The 22,415-nt window shown below is 41.2% G+C and overlaps 1 protein-coding gene across 3 annotated transcripts; it reads right to left on the bottom strand.

Annotated features, from left to right (window-relative positions):
* Positions 1 to 5,743: 5,743 nt before the first annotated feature.
* Positions 5,744 to 20,589, bottom strand: LOC311341229 (caspase-6-like). Of its 3 annotated transcripts, none has more exons than XM_084466127.1 (8): positions 20,516 to 20,589; positions 20,293 to 20,331; positions 9,714 to 9,735; positions 9,303 to 9,434; positions 8,680 to 8,756; positions 8,409 to 8,584; positions 7,071 to 7,218; positions 5,744 to 6,375 (listed from the first exon to the last, which is right to left on the bottom strand). In XM_084466127.1, exons 1-8 carry the CDS (start codon positions 20,538 to 20,540, stop codon positions 6,140 to 6,142), a joined length of 855 nt encoding a protein of 284 aa, XP_084322253.1. In that variant the 5' UTR covers positions 20,541 to 20,589; the 3' UTR covers positions 5,744 to 6,139. The 3 variants fall into 3 exon arrangements, with proteins under 3 accessions (XP_084322253.1, XP_084322252.1, XP_084322251.1); XM_084466126.1 differs by having other exon boundaries at positions 20,293 to 20,334; positions 20,516 to 20,568; XM_084466125.1 differs by lacking the exons at positions 9,714 to 9,735; positions 20,293 to 20,331; positions 20,516 to 20,589 and having other exon boundaries at positions 9,303 to 9,636.
* Positions 20,590 to 22,415: the final 1,826 nt, after the last annotated feature.

The raw sequence follows: 22,415 nt of genomic DNA, 5'->3' as shown, positions 1-22,415 counted from the left end.
TTTTATCTACTGCTTAACTGTTTGCAAGCTTAAAGGAGGGGGAAGGTAATGTGAAGATGTGAATGGCATCTTCACTGTTTTAAACCATGATTTAAAAGATGCACATGTTCCAGTTTGGCAAATTTTGCATGGAAATGTAATGAGTACTTCTTTTCAGGTATTGCTACGATGCCAGATGCTTGTTTGTTTTAAAACTGTGTGTTGACCAAGTACTGGAAAACTCAATTATTCCTATTCCATGGGCATCCATAAGGCAATAATGATGATGATGGTCAAAACTGACACAAGTAAACATTGCAATTACAAGAAATAAACCCAAGAGACACAAAAATATAACCTTACAGTGAGTATCTCTATGGGTAGAATACTGACCAGAAGACTTCCAAGGGTTTCTTCAATGTGATAATCCATAGAAAATAAAGGGGGGCCCTCTAACAAGGACTGTTTTTATTTAGCAACAGGCTGCAGGAAAGGGGAAAAGAGGGGGGCTGCAGGGCATCTACTCAGAACTCGCACCCTGGCTTCTGCTCTCAATTCTGCCAGCTCTGTGCAGGGCTTTCACAATAAATGGGCCATGGGTTGGTGGGTGAACATTTATTTTTATTCATAAATATATATGAAAATGCTTTGTGTCCATGTTTATGCCACACCAGGCTTTGGCTACAGAACTAATACTTGTTAGTAGGATCACTCATCTATTGTTTTTTTTCTTCTCATGGAATTTGTTGACAAAATTATATATCACTAGATGTATCCTTTCATGGTTCCTTTCAATTGCAGACACTCCACGAACTTGGGATCTGATGCACACCATCTCCTGGTTGTTAAACCAGTTTGGGTGTGTCTGATGCACACCATCTCCTGGGTGTTAAACCGGTTTGGGTGTATCTGATGCACACCATCTCCTGGGTGTTAAACCGGTTTGGGATTTGATTCATTGTGGCGGCTAACAAGCACTACTCCATCAACATGGTCGTGGGCTTTTACATAAACACCCACCTCTGGGATGCACCTTACAACATCATCCCTTATGCACACCTTACACTACTGATTCCACTGTTATCCACACTCCACACCTTGTTAATGATTATGGCTGTTTATGGCTCCAATGCCATAATCAAGTTTGCAGACACCACTGTGGTGGGCCTGATCAGAGATGAGGATGAAACAGCATATAGGGAGGAGGTTCAACATCTAACTACGTGGTGTAAAAACAATAACCTGGAACTCAACACCAAGGAGATCATTGTGGACTTCAGGAGAACCAGGAGCAGGGCACACACCCCCCTCCATATTAGGAGCGTGTGTCTAGCTTTAAGTTCTTTGGGGTCCACATCACAGATAATCTTTCTTGGTCCCTCAACTCCTCCAGTCTGGTGAAGAAGGCGCATCAGCGTCTTCACTTCCTACGGACCCTTAAGAAAGCACAGCTTTGTCCTAGGATTCTATCGGACTTCTACCGCTGTACCCCTGAGAGCATACTTACAAATTGCTTCTCTGTTTGGTACGGTAACTGCAATGTTGCCGACCGCAAGGCACTACAAAGAGTAGTGAACTCTGCCCAGAGGACTATTGGCTGTCTACTCCCCCCCCCCCCCCCCCCCCCCCCCCCCCCCCATCCACAACACATACCATGACTGCTGCTTAAACAAAGCCAAATCCATTGTCAGGGATGACACCCACCCAAACACCCAGATCACCCTTCTCCCATCTGGCAAGCGATACAGGAGCCTGCTCTCCCACGCCAGCAGGCACAAGTATAGCTTCTTTCCAGAGGCTGTATCACTGTTGAATAAACCCCCACCCCCTGTCTAGCACTGGACTTTCAAATGGTTACCTGCTTACCTGTTGCATCTCACTTTCTGCAATGTTCACCTGTTTACTTATACTGCCTTGCACTGTATAAATGTTTACACTTATTACTGCACTGTCTAGCACTGGACTTTTAAATGACTACCTGCTTATCTGCACTTTTAAATGACTACATGCTTACCTGCAATGTTTACCTTATTTTGCAATTCTGGTTAGACGCCAACTGCATTTCATTGGTTCTGTACTTGTACTCTGCTAGTGACAATAAAGTTGAATCTAATCTAATGTAATCTAATTAGTTAAATTGATTGCCTTTTGTTAAATAAATTACTGTTCTTAAACCGTTCATGGTGTGTCTCACACATTTGTCATGGCTAAAGAGCGAGGTTATGACGGCAGCTGCAGCTTTTTTCTTACCCTAGGTTTTTTTCCCTGCCCATATGTATCTGGATTATGATTTGTCCCATGTGACAATCTGGAGACAATCTGGATAAATCTGTCCACCAAAATATACTGTATATCTTAATATTATATACTGAATATTTAAGTCGCATTAAGTATAACCGAGTTGTATATACAGTAAATGTTAACAGTGTGTAAGGTAAATTTGAGTATTAGGCCTATATACAGTAATTTTTGTAGCATATACATTATATTGTAGTATAATTGAGTGGTGTGTATGGTATTATCAAGTACTATATATATACGGTCCGTGTACGAAGTATAATTCATTTACAGTTGTTCACGTTGTATAATGAAACAGGCCAGTTTAGGGGGTATTGCCTAATTTCATTGTCCGAGACGTGCAATGCAATTCAGCGCGCCAAAGCGTCAGCTTGTTCCATTATCCAAGTTGTACAATGATATTTGAACAAGGAAGTCGAGAGCCGGAAACAGAGACAGCTCGCCTTCAAAGTAAAGCTCGCCTTAGAAGTAAAAGTCGTGCGTTTTGAAGCTTGAATTTAATTTAAGGAGAGCTAAACGAAATAAATAAACAAATAGCCTAAATATAGTTGTTCAAAAGTTTCAACCATGCAACCAACTATATCATTCATTTGTTCACTTAATTTGTTATTATCGTTGTGCAACCAGGACTCTCGTATTGCAAGTTGTTTAAAGGCCAATGTGCAGGTTAAACACCACTGTCGATTAATGGGTACATAAAGCACTCAAGATATGTATATAAAGTTAGAAATGTCTCCAAAATGGTGTTAAAGTCCAGTTTTTGTAGTTTTTGGTTAGTAAGCGAGTGAGCTATTTAGAAACGCAGCAAGGAGCGCTGGAGCTAGTAGTCTATGAACAGTAGTGCATACAATAACAACTTTTTTTTTTTACTGTCAGTGAATAGCATCGAGTGAAAGTCAACGTTTTCTTTATATCTAGTGACAGTGATTATGTCGTTGGCTTTATTTCTAAGCTTTTACCTCTTTCTCCGGTGAAAATGTTGTTTGCAAACGTAACCGAAGCCGAGTAGGCTGGTCATGTCTTCAGTGTGATTATTTTTGATAGTGCTAACTAGTTTTCCTCGTGATTGATTGTCATTGACACCGTCAGGGTACTATGGAAGCATATATGTAGTAAAATTCAAATGGCAATGCAATTTGCAATTTGCAATTCAATAAGTCATTACATTGTGCAATTGACAATTCATTATGCAATTTAATAATGTAATTTGTAAATACGTTATTCAAAGTGTATTTTAATATGCAAAGTGACAATGAAATCCTCAATAAAATTTGCAAAAGTTATAACAATAAAAATAGAATAACATTTTGTCCAATTTTTTGAGTTCCTTTATTCAAATTGAAAAGCTATAGCGTCCCCGTGATTGCAATGCACTTCGCCACGCTCCGTGTGTTGCAAAATTCAAATGACATTTCAATCCGCAAAACACTTTGCAAATCGTTTTGCAAAACGTTTTGCAAAACGTATCAGCCAATCGCGTCTGGGGGGGAACTACGTCACTTGCTCGTCAGACCAGCTGATCATCCACGCACATTGGTACTGGCGGTGGAAAAGCGGCATTATGCTGCTTTTCCACCGCCAGTACCAGCTCGACTCGACTCGACTCGCCACGCCTTTTTTGCGTTTCCATTGGCAAAAAAAGTACCTGGTACCTAGTACCGGGTACTTTTTTTTAGTACTACCTCCGTCGAGGTTCCAAGCGAGAGGAGTAGGTACTTTTGTGTGACGTAAACAGGTTGCTGGCCACTGATTGGCTAGCAGAGTGTAAACAGGAATAATCACTCAAAGTTAAGTTGTGTCCGGCGTGGTTGGAGTCCATGAACCCTCTCCCGAGGGGGACACTGATCAGCGTTTCGCCGTGTGTGTCGCTCCTTTCCCGGGGCTAGAGTTAGGCTGCGCGTCGTTATGTGTGTCGGGCGTGGTTGTGTGTGTCCGGCGTGGCTGGAGTCCACGGACCGGCTCCGGAGGATCAGCGTTTCGCTGTTTCGTTTCAGTGTCGTTCCTTTCCTAGGGCTCAAGTTTCGCCTTGATCAACGTTACCGTATGACAACAATAGACGCGCAGTCATTGCGCTTTTTATTTTATTTTATTTCCCATCATAACCTTTCCCGGGAATCAGGAAATAGTCTTGATCAGATTCAGATTTCCCGGGAATCGCGTCTTCCGTGATTAAAACCTAATGACGACCCACCCATGGTGGAGAGGCTCTTTTCTACGACCCGCCCACATTGAAGAGGTACTTTTTTAGATGGAAACGCAACCAAACCGAGTTGAGTCGAGGCGAGTCGAGTCGAGTCGAGTTGGTACTGGCGGTGGAAAAGCGGCATTAGAGAACCGGCCATGCCCGCCTGCCTTTCACCACAAGTCCGGGGGAGGGGGGCGGGGCCGTGCGATCGTTGCCGTACGATTTGAAGCCACTGCAGTGGGCGTGGTTTCCTTGGGAATTTGAATATTTTCTAAACATTTAGCTTTATACTTGGCGACCCATTTAGATTTAACATTTAACATTTAGATTTAACATTTAACATTTATATTTATTTATATTTAACATTTATATTTATATTTAACATTTAGATTTAACATTTAGATTTAACATTTAACATTTCGATTTAGATTTAACATTTAGATTTAACATTTACATATGAATTTAAGATTTAGATTTAGATATAACACACCACTATATATATATATATATATATATATATATATATATATATATATATATATATAGCCTACTTACATCCTGATTCTACTATATTAGGCTATATATATTTATCGCGCTGAATTGCATTGCACGTCTCGGACAATGAAATTAGGCAATACCCCCTAAACTGGCCTGTTTCATTATACAACATGAACAACTGTAAATGAATTATACTTTGTACACGGACCATATACACAGTATATTTTAGTAGCGTAGGCTACATACATAAATCCTACAGGTGTAAAAGTAAAATCTGTTCAAAATTTCTCATTAATCATTTAACCAGTTGTATATAATGTTATCGCAATCGTTTGTTTGGTTTGTAGGCCTACAGCTATTTCAGATTGTACCACCGTTTGTGACTTGGAACCAATTGGGCTGGCGATAAAATGACTTGAAAACTACTGAAAGTGAAACCAAAGCTGATGACAAAGTACAAATATATAATTCAGTCTCCTAGCAACATATGTTGACAAGGGGCGGACTTATGACTTACTTCACTTGAGAAATACCATTCAGAGCTTTCATTTTTGAATCCTTTCAGTTTCTAAAATTCCATCCCCTTCGATGGAAAGTTTTAGGTTTGCGCTAGCCAGCGCATTAAAGACACTGTTTAACAGATGCGAAAAAATTGCAACATAAGCAAAGCAGAGTCAGTGAGTCTTACCTTTGTGGATCTTCACCAGAATGATCTCTCCCCCCAACTCCAATACATTTTCTGGCTCCCAATCAATCTCAGCAACTGATACACAAAGTCATAGCTTGATCGAACATAAGGTTTTATTTCAAAGACACCGTTGAGAAACTATACATTGAACAGGTACATGGTGGCGAGTAGATGGTACACATGGTTCCTGAGTTTTTGAGTGATTGACTTTATCTTTCTGCCTTCATATAGTTTGTTTGAACCTTTAGGAAATCAATATACGCTTAATAATTGTTGATTCCGCACTATGTAACTTTATGACTTCAATATGATGGTACATTGTAATTATAGCCAACACATTAGTTCCAAATGATGGGAATGATTCAGGCAGGATAATAAAACCCCACTCACCCACGAATCATTCAAAAAAGAAAACTTCTGTACATTTTGAACATTTTCAAAAGCTGGGCTATACAATCACAGGTACCCCTTTGGGATTATCGATCTGACATCTACTGATTTTGTCGGAAGTAGAGCTTCTTGGTGAGCATGGAAGCGAAGCAGGGAATCTGCTTCTTCCCGATGGCGTTTTTGTTTTGGCTCTTCTCGACGCACCGCTTGGCCACCTTACTGCTCACCAGGGTCAGCAGCTCTGTGAACTCCAGGGAACCTCCGCACCGGCGCAGGGTCTCACAGAGGTCCTGGATGTACCAGGAGCCATAATTGGGATCCCTAAAGGAGAAATACCCTGAACACACACACACACAAAGTCAACTGTCATACCTGTCTTTGTATGAAAGCGATAGTAAATCACAAAATTGTGATTTGAGTTTTATACACATAGACACACAAATCAGAGTAAAATATGCTTTCATTTTCAAAGGACATTGATTTGCAAATTTGTTTGTTATGTGTGTGACTTCTGCCAATTTTGGGTGAACAGGTCGAAATCAGGTTTGGTATGATGGCTATGGGAGCGCTGTTGAGGTATTGAATAAAACAGCCAAGATGGCAGCCGCTGATTTTATGCTAAAGATAAAATATGGTGTTCTGAATGAACGGAACAAAGTTAAAAACAGAGTCCAGACCAACAAGTAAGCACTCCTGCATCCCCTCATTGTTCAATTCCCCTTTGAACAATGAGGGGATGCATTGTGTGTGCTTACTTGTTTGCCAAGTGGGGAAACGTAAGCCACTATCACCAGAGGTATGGTTCATGTGGGAGTGAGGTGAACAAATCCTTTTGAATGAGCTGTACACAGACTAGAGTTTGATAGGGTCAAGAACTTTTAATGCAGGAAGAATTCAGACTAATGATGAATAGTTTTTCTTCACATTAACTTTCCGGGAGCGAATCAATCTTTTAGATATTAGATATTTTTTAATATCCCCCAACCACATCGGAAAGGCTAGCCCCCGGCCGTCATTCAAACTCTGTCTCACCTTCGGCCACAGAGTAGCACATGAGGAAGTCAGCACCAGCAGGCAGTGTGTGGAACACACCAGCGTCTGCCACCACCTGGTCCTCCTCTTCGTCACTGTCCCCGGCCATGCCAGTCACAGGGAGGTCGAACTCACACCCACGGCAGGCCTGGGCAGAGACAGGGTCAGTTAGCAGGCCTGGACAGAGACAGGGTCCATTAGCAGGCCTGGACAGAGACAGGGTCCATTAGCAGGCCTGGACAGAGACAGGGTCCATTAGGAGGCCTGGGCAGAGACAGGGTCCATTAGCAGGCCTGGGCAGAGACAGGGTCCATTAGCAGGCCTGGACAGAGACAGGGTCCATTAGCAGGCCTGGACAGAGACAGGGTCCATTAGCAGGCCTGGACAGAGACAGGGTCAGTTAGCAGGCCTGGGCAGAGACAGGGTCTGTTAGCAGGCCTGGACAGAGGCAGGGTCTGTTAGCAGGCCTGGACAGAGACAGGGTCAGTTAATATGGCTGGGTATCACTTAGTGATTGGATAGCTATTCACCTGGTCCCGGTTTGATTAGATTTTTTTCTATATGGATTCAATGCGGATTACTTCAGTTAAAATACTAATTGCTTAGAAATGGGAACTGGGAACTGTACAGTGAACTCTCTAACTGGTCATGTTCATCATTAATAATAGGGCCCAAAGCATTCAATTCAATTACATATAGGAGAAAAAGGCAGGTAAAGTCATCCTGGAGTAAAAGCAGCGGTGTATAAAGTACTTGAAAGACATACTTGAGTAAAAGTACAGATATCTTAGTTGAAAGGGACACGGGTTACTAGAGTCACTAGTTAAAGTCATATATATATATAAAATCCCTTGAGGTAAAGCTCAAATTAAATTGACGCAAAACACTACAAAGTAAAGAAGTCTTTAAGGATAAGCTATTATCATGATTAGACAAATATTTTCAGATTCCATTTTGTAACGCCTTATGATGAGTCAACTGCTGTATTGGAGTAAAAGCACCTTTTCTATTGGTTTTATGTAGTGAAATAAAAGTGAATGTTGACAGAAATATTATATATGTGCAAATATTTACTTTACTAAGTACTGTAATTAAGTTTTTGTAGTTTTGTTACTTTACACAACTTTGTAAAAGTGAAACCAAAACTGTTAGCTCAGTGTTGTCAATCAAAGTTCCCAACGTTCAAAGTTATAGTTTAGTCTTTTGCCAAGATATGGTATAATTGAGTTGTGTATACAATATTATTGAGTAGTATATACAGTATATTATAGTAGTATATACATTAGAAGTATAAACAGTATAATTGAGTGATGTTTACAGTATTATTGAGTATTATACCTGTAGTATAAAGATCTTAGGCTTCCCAACGAGGCTTCGGCACTTGTCTCCTTTGAAAGAGGCAGTAACTTCGTCGATGCTAATCTCTTTGTCGGACGCCAACACCTTGTCTTTCTCGCCGTGACTCAGGAAGACGCACATGAAGCAGTCTGCATCCACGTGGTTAGACTTTGCCGCTAGTGGAAGAGCACATTTTAGCTTTAAGTTAAAGAAGCTGTTCAACAGACGAGACAAATTCATTGATGTTAGCAATGGAGCAAGTGTGTCTTACCTGCGCCAATCTTTTCCAGAACGGCAACTTTCTTCAGATCCTGATGGGCTTGGACTTCAAAGTTTAACGCTTTAAATCTACGAAAAGGAAAGGATTTCCCCACCCAGACACACACACACAGCCGTGTGTGTGGTTTAGTCTAGTTTATTGTAGTGTGTATATAGTGATGACATCCCCCCCCCCCCTCATTATATTTAAGGTATGCCAAAATCTGACATACAACCTCCCCGATTCAAAATTGCAAATATTTGTTATCAATACATGTTCAATATTTACGATCCAATATCCTGTAGTGCGGGGGGAACCCCCCCAGGCTGTTTTATTGTTAGACGACAACTGAGGATCATTTAATTAGTTGGATTTCTGAACATTACACTGGTTGTAATTAGTTGGTTCAGCCTGATCTCATCCGTGTACAGATGTTTGTATTCCACCTGTCGTCCAAACAATCTACTGCATTGTGCCAACCAGCAAACATGCTTCAAAAATGACACGAAAGTGTACAGTGGAGAAATTAAACGCAGGCCAAAGAAGTTTAACATAATAGAACTACAACCACCACTGCCCTTTGGCAATTTGTGTTTTAATCAAAAGGCAAATAATAAACAATAGAGACGTGGAACCTTTCCTCCAGCTTGTTGCAGTCCTCTTGTGTCCCACGGCGACTGGCTTTATTAAGAAAGTTCTCGTGGTTGAAGATGAGCGCCAGGCCGCGTCGCTTGTGATTCATCTTGTACTTCTCCAGAATGAAGTCACTACAGTGACCATGAGACAACACACACACACACACACGCACACACACAGACAGACACACACACAGACACCGACATACACAAACACAAACACAGACGAAGACACACACGCACATACTAGTATCAGAATACGATTTTGTGAGATGAGAACTACAACCAAGGAGATCAGGCCAGAACTACTAGTAAACAACGTATGTATGTATGTATGTATGTATGTATGTATGTATGTATGTATGTATGTATGTATGTATGTATGTATGTATGTATGTATAAACATATTACCTGCCATCAGCGGAATCCACTTCTGTTCGGTTGCCGGAACAGTGTATGAAAGGTATGAAGCATGAATTAAAATATCACACCACCAACTTTCTTCAGTCAATAAAGTCAATAGCATGTATTTTTTACTGTCTGTCATATTTTCTCTGATGCGTTTTGGATTCTCGCGTATACCAAAAACGGTGTTACCTTTCTATCACTATATTGTGTTACCATATGCAGGGATGGACCGGGACAAAATCGGCACTGGCATTTTGGCCTCGACCAGCCCTGCCTAACCTTTCACACGTGTGCACAGGTTTTTTGTGCACCCGCAAAGCGGCAAGCGCGCCCGGCTTGGAGGAGCCTGTCAGCCAGGACCAGAAGGGCCCTCTGAAGTACTACAGCAGCCGTGGCCCCTTTGCGGAAGGTGCTGCAGCAAACATATCAGTCAGTTTGGCAAATTTGCCTGCATCTATAGAAGAAAATTTACCTTACATTATTATGCTAACATATACTTTTCATCTGGCCTATATGCTATATAAAATAATAATGGTAAAGAAAAGCTTAAGAAGACGAAGAAGACTTAAGAAGTCACCACTCCTCTCTAGCTGTGGCATGGAAGGTGCCATAATGTCTGTTGATTAACTTATCTGTGTTTACCCACTAACGTAGAGGTCAAGGATCAAGGTGACCTGAGGCTAGTCTAGGGGCAAGGACAAGCCGGACACCCCATTCTAGTGTCGTACCTGTAAACATGGTGTGTGCAGGAGATATTGTAAATAACAACATCCTCGATGGACAGAAAGGGAGATATAAGGAGGGGCCCGTGACTAGCTCTCCAGTTCTTTGTCAAACCAACTCGGCTTTGCTCTTACTTGTTCGCGAGTAAAAATAAAGTCTTTTGTCATTCTTGCTCCGGTCTCCTCGAACTCTCTTATTTAAGTTATAGTGTTAAATGCGGTTTATCTACCACATATTTGGCGTCACAAACAGGATTGAAGAACAGAGGCACGCCAGCTGCTGAGCTGCAGGACGGGGTCCGGACGGATCACACAATAGAGTGGCCACCATCTTAAAAAGGTAAGCTGCGTTCTTATCATTACATAGGAAAGATTGTGTGATCTGTTCCTGCCCTGTCCGAACGCTAAGCAGCAGGTAAAGTGACTCTTCAAATTAACGAACCATTAGTTATAGAAAAAGAGAGAAAGAGGGAGAGGAGCTCTGCGGAGGAATGACGTGCGCGCACTAACCATACATGCTCTGTGGTTTACTAACTCAAAGGATCTGTGGTTTTGAATTGATAGTTATTGTTGCAGTATTTTAATAGGCCTGAAATTCCTGTGAACTGTCGGCTAGAGGAACAAATTAGTGGGAAGGTTCTGATAGGACAGCGCCCGCAGGTCACCCCCAGAAATCAGATTCTGTTGTGGGATAGAATTGTAGGGTTGCTTCTGACCAACCCTAATTGGAGTTAAGGGTCAGTAGTGTGCCTCAGTCGCGGCCTTAAGGAAATTAGTTGTTTTGGTGCTGGGGAGAGGTTTGGATTCTTGAACCTGGTTCTTTGAGCAAGTTCTGGTAGATTAAGAGTTTTGCTATCTTGAACCTGGTTCTTTGAGAAAAGTTCTGGTTGGTCGGAGTCGTGGATTCTATATCCTGGTTTTTTAGTAAAAGTTCCGGTAATCAAGGTTTCGGATCCTTAGCCCTGGTTTTAAAACAGCTAGTTTCTAGTTAAGGAGGACGGAGAGAAGTGGGCTGCCTGCTGGCACCGCCTCTGTTAGAGAGGGACAGTGATGTCAGTCAAAGCTTAAAGGTCTCAGGTATATCACCTTGCGTGTAGTAAGGGTCAGAGATCGGTTCTGTGGGGGCACTAGAACCAACTCTACGGATGCTGCCAATATAAGATAAGCTTACTTGGTTAGTAAAAGGTGGGAGTATAAAAATTGGATATCGCCTCTGTGCTAAGCTGAACTGAATCAAGCGGTAGAGAAGCCTAGGACTTTATGCCTAGCTAATGAAGCAGCGGAGTATTGAGTATTGGCAAACTACAAAACAAATTCTAAATTAAGTTAAAATTCCAAAATTGAAAATTGGAATGTTAGAGTAGGCAATATTTTCGAACCTTATATAATTGCGCATATAGTGTTTGTTTATGTTGATCTAAATTTTGACGGGCTATAAAAACGCCCTATCGATCTGTATTGAAGACGTTCAGAACCTTGTATATTTGGCCGTTCCTGTTTTAAACAAAAGACTGGCTATAACACCTGGTCAAATTTTTTTTTGCAATTAAAGGCGAGTTAGTGATTTCCACTCAGAACCTTGTGCAACAAATTTGACCGTTTTCCGACAAACTATAAAAAGTTGTATAAGTCGTTTTCTTTCTGCATTCAAGCCGTGGTAGGGTTAAGTCACCTCGGAGACTTGTGCAGCCCGTTTTCTTTTATTTTATTCTGTCACAAATAAATTAGAAAGACAGAGAAGTGCTGGAAAAGCGTATAGAAAGCACTTCGATAGTAGGAATAAATATAATCTGTAATAATTGATTTGTCTGAAGTAGATGTGTAAACCCCCCCTGGTTTTGTCAGATCAGGAGAAAAGGAGAGGCTAGAGAACAGGAAGGGTGGGGGGAAAAAGCCCAAGAGCAGAGCTGAAGTAAGAATCGACAAAGGTGGGAGGGGAGCACATTCCAATCAGCAGAGATAAAAGTTTTAACTAACGAGTAGAATAAACTCAAACAAATTGTATTAAAAATAGTGTTTATACACCTAAGAAAATTAATATGGCACCTACAGCAGTGGAGATTTTGGGTAGAGATTGTCCACTGCTTAAAGATGAGATAAAGAAGATCTCTGACAAATGGGAGAAGTCAGTGCTAGCCTTGTTTCAAAAGGAAGGAGAGAGATGGAGGAAAGAAGAGAGAACAGCTAGGGAAATAGTGAATAAAGATGAGAAAACTGAGTCTTTACCCGCGAGGGCTCAGCCACCACCGTATAACATAGGACTGTACCCATTGATAACAGGCACAGTATATGTAAAAGGGGAGGTCACATTAAATGGAGAAAATAAGGATTGTGACACACAGGGAGGGAGAGGCCCACCCATACACATGGACTGTTATGAAGGAATTAGGAAAACAAGGAGAGAGTTAAATAGTGATAACAATAGTATTAGTGACAGTGACAACGGGGACAAAGATGGGAAAATTGATAACGGGCAATTTAGTGAAGGGCCTAAGCTAGGAAGAAAGAAGGTAGAAAAGAAAAAAAGGAGAGGAAAGAAGTCAAAAAAGAGTCAGAGGAAGATGAGAGCTGAGTGCAGCTTTAGGGAAAAGAGCTTCTTTGAGGGTCAGGAAAGAGAAGAGGAGGAGCCCCAGGCCAGTGGTAGTAAATCAGTACAAGGCCCCCTAGAACTCGAGTCACAGGAGGAGCCTAGGAGATCGCAAAGGGAGAAGAGAGCACCCGAGTTCACAGGACTTGGAGGGATTCCTGTCTAGACTCCACCTGTCATACATGTACACACATAGTAATGGGGGTCCAACAAATGAATATAGGCAGAATCAGTATAAAGGACCCCAAGGACAGTATAGATACAATCAACAAAAAGGACCCCAAGGACAGTATAGATACAATCAACAAAAAGGACCCCAAGGACAGTATAGATACAATCAACAACAGGGACCCCAAGGACAGTATAGATACAATCAGCAGCAGGGATTCCAAGGAAAGCGCAAAGGCCCTCTAATATGTTATGGATGCAACCAGGAAGGACATATTAGAAAAGAGTGTTTAAATGACCCCTCTTTCCCACCACAGCAAGGCAACAGCTACCAGGGACAGCAAAAACAAGGGAGCAACAACTGGGGACAGGCAAGACCCTTTATGGGTCAAGGATACTAGGGGTTATTGTCTAGACTCCATAACATGAACAATTAGCATTTAAAGTTGTCCATAGCATGCACACCGCTCCTCCACAGAAGTCCAGGGGTCAACCAGCGCTGGGGACTCTTTCTAAGAGTTCAGGGAAAATCCTCTCTCACCAATCTGAGCAGAAGGACCCGCCCTAAAAGGACTCGGGGAGGGCGGAGTTAATGCACAGTTCAACAGACCTGACGAGGTTTAAGTACCAAAAAGATAACACAAATAAAATATTTCTTGAGGAATTACGGTAATAACAGACGTCATATTAAAAAGTGATGACATAAATTAGAGGTGATAATCGACAATACCTACAATTAGACTAAATAAGTAAGATAAAATGTTATCCAAATTTCTAATTCATGTTGTCCACGGTGGAAGAGTGGGGGAGGAAAGAACCAGGTGTTTGAGTGTGAGCCTGTCTTCTTGTGTATGTCAGGGCCGAAATAAGGGAGGTTACTCCTCTACTCAGAGTGGGGGAAGACACACGGGATACTGAAAGCATACTTCAGATAAACAATAGTGTTAACAAGGAAATGGTCTTTACTATAATTGATTATGATTACATTCTTGTCAACCAATTACTAACTTATAAAAGATGTTCAGATATTCATATTATACCTAATTATTTTTCTTTTTCAGGTGCAGTTTTGATTAGTTTTAGTCTTCCTAGGACAACAGTTATCATTCATGGATGAACATCAAAGTTCAAAAGGAGGTTATAAGGACAATTAAAGACAGTGTTGCAATTAACCAAGTGATTTAACCTAAAAATTATGAATAAAAAATAAGTGTCATGCATTTAAGGAAGTTTAAGTTGTGATCAGTGTTTTCTAAATTTAAAATAAATAAATATAAATAATAATAATCACACTAAAAAAGGTAATTGAATAGATATGGGTATGATAAGAATAAGACTGGAATGCAAAATGCTGGAATGCTTAATAAACTGAAAAAGTAAAAATACATCAATTAAAATATAGAATCAAGAACAACTAGTAGATTAGCGCTACATCTGCTGGGAAGGGTTCCTCCATGCTAGGTTCTCAATTTACATTCAGAAGTAGTGGGTTTACCTTTCAAATGCCAATACCACTGCTGGAACGCTTTGATAAAATGTTAGCATTTGATAATATAATATTTTTAACTCTGTTAGAAAGTTACTTTTTGATTCGCCCCATTATTCCTCACACACACACACACACACACACAGGATAAGCACCCTGCTGTGTCTCTGTTTCGCAAACACTTGGCTGCATGAGTAGCTGGGGAAGAAGAATCTGTCTCCATTCCTCCACTTTGCAATCCATACCACCTAATGGGTGGAAACTGATTGTATCCCAGGCCCGGCATCCTGCAATAAGCCAGTATGGAAGGCTGGTTAGCCAACGACGGGTAAGATCCCACCTTGAAACCAGGGACAACCTAAGGCAGGCACAGTCACGATTACTTGGCAGAGTCACTGTGAGCACTGACTCACTTGATCATGAAGTGACGAGCTGCAACCATCATAGGAAGAGCCGGGTGAGGTGAAAGGTGGAGGAGGAACAGGAGTCAGAAATGTCGGCTCAGGCAGCAGAAGCAGTGGACTTAGAATGAGGCATGTCACGTTTTCGTTCATAAGACTTTCACGGTATATACAGACTCATGTGACGTTTTCGGTTAAAACTCGGGAACAGTGTGGTTTTAAGGCGGTTGAGGGCAAACCCACCAATATCAACCTTTGGTTTTGGATATACTGGCTTTGAATTCCCTTCCCAATAGATTGGTTTCAATCAAAGATAGTTAAGGTTAGGGACCTTAAAGGTGGTTGCACCAACGGCGTTGTTAGGTTTGTTTATCATTTAATGAGGATATTGTCCGCATGCAGGAGAAAGCTGGTGTCTATGAGCAAAACATGTGGCTGAAGAGGGGTGCTGTACGCACTTCCACAGGGTTATGGAGAACCCATAGCGGGATGATGTTGGCACCTACAGCACTGTTGGGGATACTCATCACTAATGCGCATGGTTTTGACCATTGCGCAAGGGGGGAGGTGTTGAGGAGAATTAACAAACAAGATTTTTCTTCACCATACTTGCAGACAATGATCGATAACCAGCTAAATGAGTGTGAAGTATGTGCAAAAACAGTGTAAGGAAAACAATTACTACTCCGTTGGGACACATTCCCACACCTGAAGGACCATTTAGACATTTGGTCATGGACTATGTTGACATGATTAAAAGTGTAGGTGGTAAAAGGTACATGTTAGTTATCATTGACAGGTTCAGCAGATGGATAGAAGCAGTCCCATCAAAAGACCAAAGCGCAGCTACAGTAATCAAGTTTCTGACTAGAGAAGTCATGCCAAGGTTTGGAATTCCGTCTGAGATTAGCTCAGACAATGGTGCAGCGTTTATTCAGAAAACACTCAAACAAGTGATTCAGCATTTGCATGTCAAACAAAGGTTAGGTTGCGTCTAACATCCTCAATCACAAGGTATGGTGGAAAGAGTGAATGGGACGCTCCAGAAAAAAAAAATCAACAAAATCTGTGCACTAAATTGAATTGGATTGATGCACTACCACTAGCACTAATGAGTCATCGCATGCAAGCTAACAGAATGACACATCTAACCCTGCATGAAATACTTACGGGTCGACCCATGCCTTCACCTATCATTCAATGGCCCCATAAGGGACCTCCGTTAGAGCAATTAGAAATAGGATTAAGAACAATATGTTTAACAATTAACTGCTGTACATGAGTTTATATTCCACCAAGAGAAACACAAAGTTCCAGAGCCAGAGGAGGAACCACCAAGAGGGGTGGAGCCAGGTGACCAGGTGTACCTGAGGGTGTTCCGGAGAAAGTGGAACCAGCCCAGGAGAGAAGGACCATACAAAGTCACCAACGCAACACCAACAGCCATCCAGGTGGAAGGAAGTGCCACATGGTACCACCTCAACCACTGCACCAGAGCTGCTCCACCAAGGACGAGGGAGGAGCGTGAGGAGGAGCCAGATGCAGACACGCCCGGAGCTGACCAACTACCCCAGGACCAGACCCAGCCGAGCCAGGAGCAACAGCCACACAACGATGCTGAAGATGGTGTGCCTGCTACTGATCCTTTACGGGTTGTGCCAGATTCCGCTGGTGCAGGGACAGATCCAGAGGAAGAATGAAACTACAGAAACCGGACAGACCTGGAACAGCCAAGAAGCAGCGGGTGGTACTGAAGGAAGTGTGACAGAAACACAGGAAAGTCCAGCCCAGAGACATTCAGGAATAGTTCAGGGGACAGAGAGAAGAACTTTCACGCTCAGGTACCACCGCAAAGATTGAACCAGGTTAATGAACAAATCACTTTTTCTGTCATGATAGGTAACGTAATGCTATGCGCAGTTGCTTTCCACCAGAAGCATGGTCGATTAGCTTTGGGGAAAAATCAATGTGAAGTGAAAATTCAGAAAGAACCAATGTACTGGTGTTTGACAGTAGAATCACAAAAACCATGGAACTACGACAGTGGCGAGTATAAACTAACGATGGAAAAATATTTGTTTCCTAAAATAGAGTCAGCAATGACAATCAATTTGACACTAATTGCAGAAGCCCCTTGTATAACCAAAAGCCAACTGGGTAAGATTGTTGCACCTGAACAAAGCGAGTCAGAAAAAACCCCAGCTAATGAAAAAGTAAACACAACTATAACCACCGATAAGACAGATCAAGCTCCAGTTAGAGATATTGGGAAAGATCCACTAGTAGCCGCTATTAGATTAAATTTGACTCTAGATGCAGGTGAGATTAACGAAACTTCTAATATCGAGGAATTTACACAACCTTCAATCACTAATGTAACTTCCATCAGAGAAGGAACAACAATCATGAATGAGCCAATAACCACACTAGAAACAAATGGTACAGCAGCTACCTTTCAGAGTAAGACAAAATAGACAACAACAATGCTAGCAGAGAATAACTTAGAAACACTGGCAACTGCAATATCAATGGTCAATTCCGAAATTATGATAAATGAGATCAAAATATCGGCATTTGCGTCTGAAACTATTGCAGCTGAAATCTTAACATTAACACCCATGTTTCTTGAAGAGACTCTTGTAGCGCAGGCAATCAATTCTGAGGATAGTAAGAACTTTGAAAGTATTGGGCGCTCCCCAACAACAAGATCCCTAAAACAGTATAAACCTGACCCCTCTGGACGCATTAGGGTGAAAACAACAGACCAGTCGTTCAAACAAGCAAAAGATAATAGTTGGTATAAATGGGTGGAATACACGGGGAAACAGATAGAGGCAGATAACTGTTATTTATGCAATAAAAATTATCTGAATGCATTGTACATAATAAATACTAAATACAATTGGGAATTGTGCAGAGACGAGTGGAAGCAGCAATTCGATAACCAACAGGTCAATTCAAATAAAACACGAACAGAAGGTACTGTTCCCCGTAGGCACGTTGTATGTTCAATGCAATGTTTATTATACTTAGGATTGAGTTTTTACAATTACAATTACAACATATATTTTGAAGATAAATGGGAAGGAAATCCTCTGAACCAAATTATGAAAAGATGTTGAGAAATGGACATAACTCTATCAAGAGCAATGCGAAGTGACAATGCCAATAGGAACAGATTTCCAAATAGAGGAGGGATTAGGATGATACCAAAACGACGAAGGAAGCAAGGATACCAGCGATGTAGGCAGTATACCAGAGGAACAATGAGAAATAATTTGGAATATCACAAGATACGATATCAACCGGAAACTACTGCGAGTAAAACCACCTGTCATTAAAGGTGTTCAGCACCTATATCTAAGAGAATCAATATACCTGGTCTATTTGAATGATGATGGTTTTATTACTTGAAAACAACCAATGAGGGTTATGTTTGTCATTGCATAGTATTGTTTAAGATCACCTGAACCATTCAAAACCGCACATGCCTGAAGGAGATTTAAATTTCAAATGTATTCTTATGCTACTGTTCTTACTCTGTAATATTAATTCTAAATGCATGCTGAAGATATTCAATTTTGCATCACACATATTTACGTTAGTTGTGATTATTATTCTTACTTTTACGTATACATTTTTGATATAATTGTACGCTGAATGGACTGAGGTTGAACATTGTATTCTTATGATTATACGGGTTTTATAAATTGTGTGTACAAATTACAGGGATCACTACTTGAATGAGGTACCACATTTGGTAATCTTTTTTTTTACCTAAAAACAGGTTGAAAACCCTGAAAAGCCTTACAGGATGCGAGTCCTGACTAAGGCTAGGTTTTTTCTGATAACCAAATGTGATGCCGACTTGTCTAGTGGCTGACAGAATGTCCTATAGATTAATTGATAGAAATGTACTACTGTTATATGTTATTGGGACTTGGTAAGTAGAAGAAATATAGAAGAAAATTTACCTTACATTATTATGCTAACATATACTTTTCATCTGGCCTATATGCTATATAAAATAATAATGGTAAAGAAAAGCTTAAGAAGACGAAGAAGACTTAAGAAGTCACCACTCCTCTTAGCTGTGGCATGGAAGGTGCCATAAGGTCTGTTGATTAACTTATCTGTGTTTACCCACTAACGTAGAGGTCAAGGATCAAGGTGACCTGAGGCTAGTCTAGGGGCAAGGACAAGCCGGACACCCCATTCTAGTGTCGTACCTGTAAACATGGTGTGTGCAGGAGATATTGTAAATAACAACATCCTCGATGGACAGAAAGGGAGATATAAGGAGGGGCCCGTGACTAGCTCTCCAGTTCTTTGTCAAACCAACTCGGCTTTGCTCTTACTTGTTCGCGAGTAAAAATAAAGTCTTTTGTCATTCTTGAACTCTCTTATTTAAGTTATAGTGTTAAATGCGGTTTATCTACCACACATCTGCCTGAAGTGCGTGTCGTGTCTTGTTTTTGGCCTGCAGTTATCTGCGCCTCCGTTCGCTAAACTTTTGTCTGAGGTTTGAGGAAGTTAATGCGCATGCCATGCAGCACCCTTTTAGGGCGCTGTTTTGGGGTTGCTAACGCACGCATATTTATTTCTGTACTTAAAGGTAAAGAAACATAACTATTTACAGCCATTCCCAAGTTTCATAACCACGAATCCTAACCCCAACCATAAAAAATGAACATAGAAATAAAACTGTTTCTGGCCACCAGACAAATCCCTGGACTGATCAATGATCCCCATTGACCACCAGGTCTGGTACTTTTTGGACCCAGAACAGACCTAAACAGCCCGCTTTCCCACAAAACAGTAATAGCTTTTCAGTGGGCATTCATTTGCTACCACTTGCCAGTGCCAGAATTAAACACCCTTAAATCCACAATTAAACAACCAGACTGGCCGACGTACGCCACTGTCAGCTTGCCATCTTATGACGATGAGAGGCAATTGACGTTGTCCACGCTATACAGTTAAGGATTAGTCCAAAGTCCAAAATGACTGGTCCGAAAGGAGAGCTAGGGCTTAACCTTCCATTGCTTCCATTGGCCAAGCACAGTGCGCTCAGCTCCGCCTGCGTGCGGCCGCGGTACGTCTCCAAAGCATTCTGCACGTCTCAACCCGAGAGCTGTTAGCCCAGCGGGAACGCGGTAAGCCCGATGCAGTTCAGCCCTGACTACATGTTCTCCTGCTGTATAACAATGTCACTCACCTTCATTGTCGGTTGACGTTTTGCTGTCTGGAGCAACATCTGCTGTCAGTGGGGAACAAAACTTTAGTTTTCGATGTTTTCCTTCGCATAAGGAAAATATGATGGTCTATCTATATCACAAACAGTCAATTGTATCAATTACTATACTTAATTGTTCATGAAAGAAGATTCAGTTCCAAATTGAACATTATGATTAAAGATCAAAAGTTTAAAGGTAGCCTACACGCATCGTTTTCTGCTTCAGCCATGGTCCTAGTCTAATGATCATTCAGCACAGTACACACCGACACCACAGTTGTAATAAAGTGTATGAGTGCCAAGAGATGACGTAGTTCCCTCCCTACCGTTTGATTGGTTAGGTTGTAGACCTAATTCATATAGGGGAGAGTGGGGTGAGTAGTGCCACTTTTTACCCAAAGTGACTTTAAAGTGAGGCCATGACAGTAATGTCTCCAAATGAAATATGTATGTATATTTCAGGATGTGGTGCATCCCTGGCAACAATAACTATGGATCTGAAATAAACTGTTTAAGAAATATAGCTTTCAGAAAAAAAGTGGTCTCGTGGCACAACTTGCCCCCGGTGCAGGGTAAGTTGTGCCTTTGGAGAGAATACGTTGGGGTAAATTGTGCCATTAATATATATCTCATAAACTGTAATGCTATATAAAAGCAAGACAAATCCATTAGAAAATGACTAATTTAAGGTTTATTTAAAGTAAATATAGGGTTCCAACCAGGATAATGCTGAACATCCTTTCTTCTACACCAAGAAGAAGACAAGAACAAAAGAACAAAATGAGAAAGAAAACAAGAACAAAATTAAATTCAAAATCAGGCCGTAATTGACTGAAAACCACAGATCCGGCCTACTACTTAACATTCCCCTTGTCGATGCTGCAGGGGAATATGAACTTCTCCTCCCTTCTGGCTGTACCACCAAGATTTTTTGGTGTTGGTAGTTTTCGGAGCACATCACCTCTAGGGATTGTCTTTAAATGTGAAGATGGGCTTTCCATCCACCTCTTACAACTTTGCCTTAGAAATTTTGCACTGATGTCGGCATCATCAACCTTCTCCACCAATCCAACGTAATTATAGGTTGTAGTTTTATCTGCAAAGCTCACAATGACAAAGTCACTGGCAGACAGATCTTTGACCTGTGGCATTGGTTGGCTCCTTGTGTGATGGTACAGGCAGGTCAGACCGGTCAGGAAGATATCCCTGTTCAACGGAAATATGCCCGTTGCTCTGAAACCTGATGTGATGTGTGTGGGTGTCATTGCAGGCATAAATGCTTGCTTAAAAAAGTTCTGCAACCTCGTAAATCAATACGGTTGAGGATCAGGATCTAGGATACGGACCAGGATGTGTGCGCATCCAACCATCCGTCGCTCTGTTGTAGTAGGTTTTCAAAAGGTTGGCAAAACTCACCCCAACCCTACCATTTTGCAAAACTAGCATGATTCAGCAGTTTAGGGATAACATTGTGCTAACTGTATAGACTCATAGTGTAGCATACTAAAGCACTAAAACATGTGTCAAATGTTTTCAAACTTGTCTATAATTGTTCAGACGCAACAATCAAAAAACCTTGATCATAGAAATTTTACTTTGAAAGGCAAAAAACGTTTTTTGAGCTTAAATGTGCAAACCTCTTTCCATGTGTCTCCCTTCTTTGCAGGATGAGTCTAATGGATGGCTCTTCAAAAATATGTGGTCACATGACCAATTTTTTCTATGGTTTTCTAGAAACAAGGGGTGGCACTACTTCCCCACTGGCACAACTTACCCCACTCTCCCCTACGCAATTCGAGCAATTTCGAGTCAGTCAAAACCATATCCAAAACGTACGAAGATTCGCATACGAGACGACTCTTTGCAACATGAGTCAAAGTTGAATACAATTGGAAAACAGAATTTGTATATTCAACACAGAACAGAATTGGAACAATCAAATATTATCAAAAGAATAAAAACAATCAGTTATTAATGTCCATCCAAACAGTTTCTTATTCTTCCATAGACAGAAGTAGCCTATTTAAAAATAAATGTTACAGAACTGATCTTGAAATATAGATCAGTTCTGTAACTTCAACCCTTCATTATGTATTTTTTCTTCA

This window comes from Micromesistius poutassou (genome assembly GCF_964030765.1).
Source record: "Micromesistius poutassou genome assembly, chromosome: 3".
NCBI classification, from domain to species: Eukaryota; Metazoa; Chordata; class Actinopteri; order Gadiformes; family Gadidae; genus Micromesistius; species Micromesistius poutassou.
The sequence above is the reverse complement of the archived record's forward strand: the minus strand, read 5'-3'. Positions and strand labels throughout refer to the sequence as shown.

Excerpts from the sequence above, each read along its gene's own strand:
- LOC311341229 (XM_084466125.1), bottom strand. The coding sequence starts at position 9,547 with ATGTGCGTGTGTGTCTTCGTCTGTGTTTGTGTTTGTGTATGTCGGTGT. Across the intron at positions 8,757-9,302 it reads TGCAACAAGCTGGAGGAAAG|ATTTAAAGCGTTAAACTTTG; the intron begins GTTCCACGTCTC and ends TCCTTTTCGTAG. Across the intron at positions 7,219-8,408 it reads CTAAGATCTTTATACTACAG|GCCTGCCGTGGGTGTGAGTT; the intron begins GTATAATACTCA and ends GTCTCTGCCCAG.